The 10,954-nt window shown below is 59.0% G+C and overlaps 1 protein-coding gene across 1 annotated transcript; it reads left to right on the plus strand.

Moving 5' to 3' along the window:
• Positions 1-3,290: 3,290 nt before the first annotated feature.
• On the plus strand, positions 3,291-10,519 carry SFTPB (surfactant protein B). Its single transcript, XM_072951636.1, has 11 exons — positions 3,291-3,355; positions 3,704-3,831; positions 4,155-4,226; positions 4,549-4,674; positions 5,237-5,377; positions 5,547-5,636; positions 8,078-8,261; positions 8,410-8,570; positions 9,409-9,489; positions 9,987-10,071; positions 10,387-10,519. The coding sequence occupies exons 1-10, from the start codon at positions 3,292-3,294 to the stop codon at positions 10,047-10,049; spliced, it is 1,110 nt and encodes a 369-aa protein (XP_072807737.1). The 5' UTR covers position 3,291; the 3' UTR covers positions 10,050-10,071; positions 10,387-10,519.
• Positions 10,520-10,954: the final 435 nt, after the last annotated feature.

A 10,954-nucleotide genomic window follows, 5' to 3' on the forward strand; every position in this document is an offset into this window, starting at 1 on the left:
AGTTTGACCTTGCCAGGTCCTCCTCTTGCTGGCCACCTCCCCATGTCTCAGGGCTCACCACAAACACCAACACCAGTCTGTGGAGAAGTGGGGGGAGGAGTGGTACCTCAGCGCTCTCACACATCCTGTCGGCCCCCACCCTCCCACCCAGAACTAGAACTTCCTAAGCTGAGCGGGGCTTTGCTGGAGGGCATCGCTGCTACGGCGCCCACCCTGCCCAGATGCAGCAACCAAAGAAGTCCCTGCCATCGTGTCAGGCATTTTTATGTTACAAACAAGAGAGAACTTGACTCAAATTGACTCATACAAGAAAGGAAATTTTTGGTTCGTGTGATTGGGAAGTCCAGAAATAGAGCAAGTAGCTGTAGGCAAAGCTGGATTCAGAGGCTCAGATCGTGTCACCAGGATCTGACGTCTCTCTCTGCCTGTCCGCTGCCTTCTGGGGTGTCCTGTGCACTGCCCAGGCAGGGAGTGGGGCTCCCCAGTAGCTCTCTTGGTGGCCAGAAGAAGCCCTTCTTCCCTGAAGTCATGGCAAACATCTCACAGCAGTGAGGTTCAAACTGGGCTGCGTACCCATCACTCAGCCCATCACTGCGCCAAGTCAATGGGACACACTGGTTGGTTGGCAACAGGCAGGGATGTCCCTGCAGACGGCTGAAATGAGGGAGGGACAGGCCCCCCAAAGGCTTGGCACTGAGGCAGAAGGAAGGGAGTGGACGCTGGGAGGGAACATTGACTGCGGTCTCCTGCAGTCACTGAAGCGAGCTCCCTCTTGTTTGTAACATAAAAATGCCTGACACATGTATTTTGGCAACCAGAAATTAATTAGCACAGATAACAGAAATGTCCCCAAAGTCAAACTTTTTTTTCTTTTTTTGCTGGCTTTAAGAAAGCCTATAACTTTAGTTCCACCTTTGTCCTCAGGTGTTTCATTTCTGGATGGAACGCCAAAGTGCCATGTAGGGAGAGGCCCGCGTGTTAAGCCATTAACATCCTGAGCAGGACTCACCCGTCCGGACCACTCAGACCGGGAAGGATGCTTGGGCACCCAAGATGGACAAAGCGCATCAGGACTGTTGTGTGAACACAGGCAGGAGTTAGGCGGGATCCCCGCCCTCACCCCAGGCCCAGGGTTCAATGAAAGAGATGCGGACGTCTTCCACCCTAAACGGCGCCCACGGGGAGGGAAACTCCGTGAAGGCAAGAACATTACCAGGTTGGCTCCTCACTGCGTCTTTAGTGCCTAGAATCGTGCCTGGCACACTGCCAATTACATATTTTTTAATGGAATGAATGAATAAATAAATAAATCCATTACTTCTTCTGGTTATTCCAATATGGGCTTAAAAATGGAATCAATGCCAGAATAATAACTTGAATTTCCTGGGTCCCTCCCTTCCAGCTACGGCAAGAATCTCAGCCCTTATAAAGTCCCCTCCACTCCCAAGTGTCTCTGGGAGTCCCTGGACACATCCTGGTGTCCACGAGGGCAGTGAGCCCCGTGGTCCCAGCTCCCACATCACTCACTGTTATCTGGTCAAAGGAATGAATGAGCGAAAGTTCTTTCTAAACTCTAAGTTTCAGTGCCCTCCCTCTCGTCTGCTCTCCCAGGGAAATTCGTTCTTTTGAAAGAAAGTAAGACATAATAAAAGACTGTGCTCAGAAAGGCTGTCAGGAGACCTTTCAAGGTGCCAAATGTCCAACTCTGTATTCCTTTCCCCTGGGCACCCAGGAACATCCCATGTCCCACCTTCCCCTGGTTCAGTGGGACAATGTGACTGAGTTCTGGCCCAAGAACTGGAGGCAGAAATGAAGGTCGCTCCCAGGCCTGACTCCCAGCACGCCCCTCTCAATCTCCCACTTTTTCTCTCTGTGCCCTGCCGGCCAGATGCAGAGGATCGGCGGGAGGACCCCCGCCCCGGGGGACAGCGGAGTAAGCAGGGGGAGGAGCCTGGGCCCCTGGGTGGCAGCGTGGACCAGAGCAACCCCTCCCAAGGCCAGCCTGCTCTGCGCTGTGATGTGAGCGAGGAGAAGGCATGGGCTGTGAGAAGGGCCTGTTCCAGCACTTGGGTACAATGAGCGGTGCCTGCGACCGCCCCCACACCCCCCCGGGTTCCGTCAGTCCTGAGTGTTCCCACACCTGACTGCCCGCAGCACCCCACCTTGGTCCCGCACTTATTCAGCTACAAGCACATCCTTCCTGTTCCCCTTCCCGAGCAGAATGCAAGTCACGGGGTCCCATCCTCGGCACACATTTACACCCACTGTTGGTCACTCCCTAGGTGACAGCTGTGTTTGTCATACCAACAAGGGCTTGAGGCCAACAGAAATCTCCTGAAGCCCTGTGTGACCTCGAGGGAGTCACTTGGCCACCCTGAGTCCAGTGGCACTGACTCCTGCCCTGCCAGGTGTGCTGGACACTCCCTGGAGTAGCAGCCCATGAGCCTCTGCGGGAGAGGGCTCCCTGAGAATCAGCTAAACTGGCCACCAGGGTGGTGACAGCGAGCCAGTTCCTGACTCCCTGCACTCACAGTAGCGTCGGTGCCTGGTCAGTGATGAACTTGTCTTTGGCTGTGCCCTGCACAGTGGAGCCTGACCTGACAGCTGCAGGGGACAGTTCCTTTCTCCTGAACCACCAGCTGTGCCCCTTGTCTCGATACTCAGGGCATTTCGATTTTTTCTTTTTTTCATATAAACAGTCTTCTGGCTAATGCCAACCATGTTCTCATAGAACCCGGGGAGTCTTCTGGAGGAAAGGCCAAGGAGAAGGTGGGGACTGGCGGCCTTGGAAGGTCCCAGGTTTGCCCTCCAGTGCTTGCTCTGGGCCAAGAGCCAGGCGGGAAGCTCTTAAGAGCCTTGTTCAAGAGCAGAGGCGGGCTGAGAGGCCTGGGATAGATGTGGGAGGGGGAATCACTGTGGCTGCCCTGGCCCTTCCTCAGTTTCCCTTCCGTAACCCCGAGACATGGCAGATGTGAAGCTTAAGAGCCCCCTGGTTGGAGGGAGTCAGGAGTCCAGGTGTGTGGGAGGTAGGGTTGGGGTGGGGGCAAAGGGAGCAGGAAATGACATCAGTCAGGAGATGGGGAGGGGGGCCGGGGCGGGGGAGGTCAGGCAGGAGTGTCCTTGCTGGGAAGAGGTGGGGATCAAAGCACCTGGAGGGCCCTCCAGGGCAAAGGCAAACAGTGAGGTCAAGGCTGCTCCCACAGAGCCCTGCCCCCACACCCCAGCCCCCAGCTATAAGGGCCCCGGCCCCAGCAGGAGCCTTGGCTGCGCAGTCCAGGCTGCTGAAGTGTCATGGCCAAGTTGCACCTGCTGCCGTGGCTGCTGCTGCTGCCCACACTCCGTGGTCCAGGCACTGGTGAGTCTCCCCAGCCTCTCCTCACCCCCGTCCCACCTGGGGCCACGTGCAGAGAGGGACATCACCACCGTCCCTACCACTTCCTGAGCCCTGGCTCGGTCCCAGGCATTGCCCCTGGTCTGTACATTATCCTTATTGCAAAGATGAGGAAGTTTTGACTCAGAGGGGCTCCATACCTTGTCCAAGGTCACACAGCTGGTGGGCACTAAAGCAGGCAGAACCCAGAGCTGTCTGGCTCCAGCATGTTTAACAGCCATGCATCCCACTAAAACTGGGTTTGGAGGTTGGGTGAGGTCGGGGTGCCAGGTGTGGCTCGGATTCTAAGGTTGCACTGGCCCCAAACAACAGCTGATGGGACCACCTCATCCCCGGGCTGTGCCCAGGGCCCCAAGTTCTGGTGCCAAAGCCTGGAGCAAGCCTTGCAGTGCAGAGCCCTAGGGTACTGCCTACAGGAAGTCTGGGGACACGCGGGAGCTGTGAGTACCACCCAAATGTGCACTGGGACCGCAGGTCTGGGATAGAGGGTTCCGGGTAGGCTCTGAATGGGCCTGAGGGATTGGAGGCCCCATAGGGGATGGGATGGGATGGGATAGAATGGGATGGATGGGACGGGATGGGATGAAATGGGATTGGGTTGGCGAGGATGGGATGGGATGGAATGGGACGGATGGAACGGATGGCACGGTGGGCAATTGCCTGTGCCTTGGCATGCCCCCTCAGCCGCTGCTGAAAGGGCCTCAGCCACCTAAACTGGAAGCACGCCCCACTCATGTGCCCACTTTGGGGCTCCCCTTCCCAGGATGACCTGTGCCAGGAATGTGAGGACATCGCCCGCATTCTCACCAAGATGGCCAAGGAGGCCATTTTCCAGGTGATGAGGCCTAGACTCTGGATGAAGCCTGGAGGTTAAGAGATGGGGGACAGAGCAGAGAGACGAGGTCAGCCCCTTCCAGGAGCCGTCTCCAGGCCAGGGATGACACCTGGGTTTGCCTGGGGACTCCAGGCACCCCCTGGGTGGAAGAGGGCTCTGGGAGCGAGCCCAGCAGCACAGCGCGTTCCCGGGGGCACAACCCTGCCTGTGCCTGGCTACCTCTCAACTCCGGGGCCCTGAGAGAAGGCGACCAGGCAGGGGCTTGGGCGGGGCGACCTCAGAGAGGTCCGGCTGATGCTCCCCTCCCCCTCCCGCCTCCCAGGACAGGATTCGGAAGTTCCTGGATCACGAGTGTGACGTCCTCTCCCTGAAGCTGCTGGTGCCCCAGTGTCACCACATGCTGGACATCTACTTCCCACAGGTCATCGACCGCCTCCAGAGCCAGATGGTGAGGCCCCACGGGTCTCGCCTCCTCCCGGCCTCCCGCACCGCACAGCCCCCACCCCACCCTCGCCCGGAGTCACCCGCACACACGGCACCCCAGCCCCCACACACAACCCCTCAGGTGCCCAGATCTAAGCCCCACCTACTCAGCTGTGCTCAGTGGGCCTGGCCCGCACGCTTACAAACACCCACACAGACCCCCCCTCACCCTTCACACAAACATCCACTCAGTCACACGCTCACACTACACATTCAGTCTCACGCAAAATCCACACATACAAACACATTCACGGACTCATCCTCCTTTCATTCTCACAAACATCCTTGCTCACCCTTATTCACGCACATTCCCAGACACTTGCCCCAAAGTCCCCACGTGGCCCCATCTCTGCCTTTGGTCTCCCCCACCCCCACCACAGAGTCCCAAACCTCAGCCCCAGACCAGCCTGCTCCCCGCCATTCCAGGCCCAAAGACAGCAGCCTAGTCCCTGAGTCCTTGAGCCAGAGAGCAAGAGTAGGGTTCCCTCTCTGACCCTGAGCACCCCCTTCCGTGCATTGCGTCCCAGAACCCAAAGGCCATCTGCGAGCACATGGGCCTGTGCAAACCCAAGAGTCCACAGCCGGAGCTGTCGGACCCTCTGCTGGACGAGCTGGTCCTCCCTGTGCTGCCAGGGGCCCTCCAGGCGAGGCCTGGGCCCCAGACACAGGTGAGCACACGAGACAGGTGGGAACCCAGAGGGCTAAGGCCGCAGCTAAGGCCCTGGGAGGGGCAGAGCCGAGAAGGGGACCAGCAGCTCGAAGCAGAGCTTAAGGCTGGGCGGGAGGAGGCTTCTCCCTCAGGAGCCCAGCCTGCCTCCCTGTCATTCTCTCCCCCAGGATCTCTCCGAGCAGCGGTTCCCCATCCCCCTCCCCTTCTGCTGGCTCTGCAGGACTCTGATCAATCGGATCCAAGCTGTGCTTCCCAAGGTGAGGCGTCCTGCACCACAGGGAGCTCATCAGGGCCCCCCACGGCTCCCCTGACTCCTCACACCCCCTCAGGGGCCAGCTGGAGGAGTTGGAGGGGAGCCATTTGTGTGTTGCCCCACCCAAGGGACCCTGGAGCTCAGGCTAGACCTGGTAGGTGCCAGACCTAGAGTTAATTCCACAGTTGTTCCCCATAGGCCAGGCCCTATGCCGGCTGTCAACGTACAGAAAAGGATCCTTTCCTGAGTGTGCACTGTGGTGGGACAGATTCTTTTCAGGTAGTGATAAGTTCAGGGCAGAAAATTAAAACAGACGAGGGGAGAGACAGTGACACGAGAGGTTGGTTGGTCAGGAAGCATCTCAGAGAGGCTGATGGTTAAGCTGAGATCTAGAGGACGAGGACCGATGGGCAAAGGGCCTCGAGGGGCACAAGCTTAGGCAGCCGTGCGTCTGCAGCGGGCAGGCCGGGCAGAGCAGCCTGAGGAGGGAGCAGAGGGTCAGGACTGCGGGGCCGGCAGACACGCCTGGGACAGGTGAAGGAAGGCTGGATTTTCTTCTGAATGCAACTCACAGCTGTGGAAGGGGAGGCCACGACCGGATTCACACTTTAGGAAGACCGCTCTCTTGCTGTTTGAAGACCGGATTGGGCAGACGGGGGAGATGAATGAGGGCAAGGCGGGTACTTAGGAGATGACTGCAGAAATCGCGATGGGAGAAGATGGGGGTGGGGTGACATGGGGGTGGGAGCCCTGGGGACCTGTCTGGGAGCCACCAAGCTCTGCAGGACTTGGTGATGGACGGGACCTGGGGAGCAGGGAGGAGAGAAGAACCAGTAGAGACTGTGGACTTTGGCGGGAGCAACCGGCTCTTGGGAATGCCCCCAGCTGAGATGGGTAAACTTGAGAAGAAACAGAAAGATCAGTTCTCTCCTGGCCATGTGAAGTTTGAGATGCCTGTGCAGCAAGCAAGCAGACATGGCAAGCAGGCAGCCTGATCCCCAAGCCAGGGCCAGAGACCTGAGTCTGAGAGTCACGGCTACAGAAAGATTGAAAGGCAAGGGAACAGACGGGATCACTGGACAAGGTGGAGAGGGGGAGGGGAAACCCAGCAAAGGAGCACGAGGAAGGACCTCCATGGAGGTGGGGACACCACACGTGACGTCACGGAAGCTGAAGGAAGAAAGCTCTTCAGCAACGAGGAGGAGGTCACCTGGGCTGAAAGCTGCTGAGGGATCAAGACAAGAGATGAGCAGGGAGGAGCCAGGTGACCACGAGAGCTGATCTGGAGGAGCACTGGGGAGAAAGAGCAGCAGGGAGTGTCTGCAACCCTCCCAAAGCGGTTTTCTGGGAAGGGCAGTGGAGATGGGTGAGGCTCTTTAATGACAGAAGCTATTTTAGCGTGTTCACATGGTGATGAGACCGACAGAAGAAATGAGGCAGGATGGAGGGGACAACGCAGGTGCGAGGCCCTTGTGCAGGTGGGGCTGGGGGGGGACCCGGGGCACAGGGAGACGGGCCAGCCTCTGACAGAGCAGGGACCCCTCACTGTTGCAGTAGCATAGTGATCTGATGCAAGCAAATGCACACATTTTGTGAAATGTGCCATTTGGAAGGTGTCGCACCCCAGAGACGTGCAGGTCCCTCTGCCCACTTCCTACCTCAGCCTTCCTGGTGCTGAGGGACAGCAGGGTCTGCAAGCAAAAGCAGGGCCCAAGCCAGACTGTCGTATGTAGGTTCCTTTTTTTTTTAATCGAAGTATAGTTGATGTACAATATTATATGTTACAGGTGTACAATATAGTGATTCACAATATTAAAGGTTATAATACTCCATGCAAAGTTATTATAAAATATTGCCTATGTTCCCTGTGCTGAACAACATATCCTGTAACTTATTTTAATGCATGGAGGTTCTTTACGTGAATTGGCTGAGTGAGTAACGGGGTGGCGGGCTGAGCGTGCCTGCCGCCTCGCTCCTTGCCCTTCAGTTCGGAGGGTGTGTTTGGAATCGAGGGTGGGGTGGGGAGATTCTTGGCCTCCCCCGGGGGCTCCTGAAATCAGGGGCTTGCTGGCTCCCAGAGCCGCGGAATGAGCGCATCCTCCCGTGCGGAAGCACAGCACGCCCCGGGTCAGGAGGGAGAAGTCCGGGTCTGGTTCTGTCTCTGCCCCAGGCTGCCACGTGGCCTTAGCAATGCCCACCTCTCTGCAGCAATTCCAGAGTCTCTGAAGTCAGGGGTGGGTCCGTGGCCTGGCTCCAGCACCAGCCCAGTGATTCTGGGTGAGTCCCCTGGACTCCCCGATGCTCAGTGTTCTTATCTATAAACAGCATAGTAATTCTCCAAGGGAACAAGGGGAGGTCTACCTACAAAGTACGCAGCTGGTGCCGGGCAAGAGTAGGGCTTTCAAGGAAAGGTCCCACCCTGCCCTCTCTCGGCCCCCACCCCAGGGTGTGCTGGCCACGGCTGTGGCCCAGGTGTGCCACGTGGTACCCCTGGTGGTGGGGGGCATCTGCCAGTGCCTGGCCGAGCGCTACGTCGTCATCCTGCTGAACGCGCTGCTGGACCGCATGCTGCCCCGGCTGGTCTGTGGCCTCGTCCTCCGGTGCTCCAGCGAGGATGTCATCGGCCCAAGTGAGCCCTAGCCCTTGTCTGTCACCCACTCTCATCCCTGCCCAACCCCTGGCCCTGGACGACCCGCTCGGTCTCCAGTTGCCCTGCACTGTAGCAAAGAAGGAACTGAATACTCTGCAGAGAAGCCTTGACTGGATTTTCTCTCTAGCCCTCAACACTCTGGGGCCCCTGCCAAGAGAATGGCTACCCCAAGACTCCGAGTGCCACCTCTGCATGTTTGTGACCAGCCAGGCAGGGAACAGCAGCGAGCAGGCCGTGCCACAGGCGATGCACCAGGCCTGCCTGGGCTCCTGGCTGGACAGGCAAAAGGTGAGGGGCAGCCTGGCAGGAGGCTCAGGACTCAGGGCTGCCCGTGGTGGAGGGTCGGGCCCAGGAAAGGCTTCCAGCCAGAGACACACAGAGTGGGCCAGAGCCCTGCCCTTAAGGAGCTCAGATAGGCAGACAGGACGTGGGCCAAACAATGCTGGGACTGCAACTCAAGGCCAAACCTGCTGAAGTCAGGAGTTGTCTCTGGCCAAAGGTCATGGGCTCTGGAGGACCAGCCGGCCTCCCTCCTGAACCAAGAGTGAGGCCCGTTAGTGACCAGGAGATGAGCAGTGCCAGGGCCGGCGGGAGCAGGAGAGAGCCTGGCCTGTTCTCCAGGGTTCCGGGCCTGTCCCAGCCCCAGACTTCCTCCTGGTGTGACGCGGTGGGGACCAACCCACCTGCCGGAGGAGAGGGCTGGGCCTGAAGGCCTGGAGTGCCAGTACTCAGAGTGGGTGACAGGCCGGCTGACTTCCCTCCCAGGAGGCCGCTTTCCACACAGGGCGTCCCCGCTGCCCATCACATGCGGTCTCCAAGGCCAGATGAGCTTTAGGATGGCTTCTAGAACTGAAATTTAGGGGGAGGAGGTGCAGAGGGCCAAGATTCTGCCCCTGTGGCTCCATCTCCAACGTCCTGGCTTTCCCGACAGAAACCCCCATATCCGCCCACGCTGGCTCGTGCAGTTTTACAGCCAGAGCTGCTCCGTGGGGGCTGAGGGCTGGGCCTGCATCGGTCGGGGGGAGCCCTGCGGTGATCCAGATAAGTGGGGAGGCCCGTGCAGCAAGGCAGGAGAGCCCTGCCCCCGGCCTGGGTCCCCCTCCACTCCGTCTGTCTTCTTCCTCAGTGCGAGCAGTTCGTGGAGCAGCGCTCGCGCCAGCTGCAGGCCCTAGTGTCCAGGGGCTGGGACGCCCGCACCACCTGCCAGGTACGCCCACACCTCCCAGCTGGCCCCAGGGCTTTCCTCGGCTCCCAGAGCCCCCCGCCCTCTCCAGTCCATGGTCCTCAGAGGCCCTGCCCCCTGGGTGCAGGGCAGCCCCAGGAGCGCCAGCCCACCAGTGGCAGGTGCCCTCCCATGTTTTCCTAGAGAAAAGGCAGCCTCAGAGAAGTCAAGAAAAAATCACCAAAGAACGAAAAAGGAGGAGTATGGGAAGGGAGGGGGCAGCTTTAAGGAGTGTATTTTGATTCACATCATGGGATGGGGGGTGTACACTGAGCAGTGTGTGCTTGGTGGGGGGTACCAGGTGGGGCCAGCATCCCACCTCTCATTCTAAACCCAGGCCTATGGCTCGGGGAGTGGCCCGAGGGGTCTGCGAGGTCACAACAGGAGTGGCAGGTAGAGCCTTCAGGAGGAGCCTCCTGACCCTCTCAGAGCTGGGAAGGGAGGATGCATGGCCTCAGGCCCTGATGCTGTCCCTGTGGCAGGCCCTGGGGGTGTGTGCGACCCTGTTCAGTCCTCTCCAGTGTGTCCTCGGCCCCGACTTCTGATGAGAACTCAAAGCCATGCCAGGTGAGTCCAGGCCCCCAGTTGATGGGGGAAGAGGCAGAATGGGTCCTGCTGGCATCAGGAAGGGGGCCCACTCAGTCCCCAAAGCGGGAAGAGGAGGCCACTGCTGCTGGCTGCTCCATCCCCTGCCCCTACAGGCCAAGCTCGAGGCTCCTGAGGGCCCTGGCAGCACCGCCACCAGAATGACCTCTCTCTGCCCGACTCACCCCTCTGCCCAGAATCCCTGCCACACTCAGCGCCAGGCTCAGCTCCCGGCTCCCTCGCCCAGTCCCAGCCCTCAGGGGAGCTTCCGCACCTACTCCAGGCTTCCCCTCACAGCTCACCCTCTGGACCGGCTGATCTCCAGTATTTGATGTGTTCAGACCAAGGCCAGCCTTTCCTGAAACTCGCTGCCCCAAGACACCACCCCATCAGATGCCAGGAACTCCACCATCACCTGACCCCTCCCTCCTGAGATACCCCTCTTTCCCTCCCCCTGTCGTTGGGTCAGAGGTAACACCTTAGGATGGAGGGATGGGCTGGCGGCTGCTGCTGCACCAGGCGCCTTGGAGGAGGGAAGTGCCCCTGAGTACAAACTTGGTCAACTTTGCAGTTCTGCCCTGAGCAAGACCCTAACGCAATGATCGTTTATTTATTTCTTCACTCATTATTTTAAAATGTAGTGAGTGCCTTTGGCCAGGCCACATTCCAGGGGCAAGGGCTGGAGCTGTGAATAAAAGTGAGCCCCCTGCCCTCCTGGAGCTGTCACCCCAGGGCTGCCTAATCCATCTGAGCGGGGGAGGGAAGGGGACCGGCCTGCTCCTGACATCCTCTGGAATCAGAAGCCCCTGTGGGAGGCGGTAGGGAATAAATGCCTGCCCCACCTCAGACCTTCACCACAGGGACC

Source organism: Vicugna pacos, chromosome 28 (genome assembly GCF_048564905.1).
Source record: "Vicugna pacos chromosome 28, VicPac4, whole genome shotgun sequence".
Taxonomy (NCBI): domain Eukaryota; kingdom Metazoa; phylum Chordata; class Mammalia; order Artiodactyla; family Camelidae; genus Vicugna; species Vicugna pacos.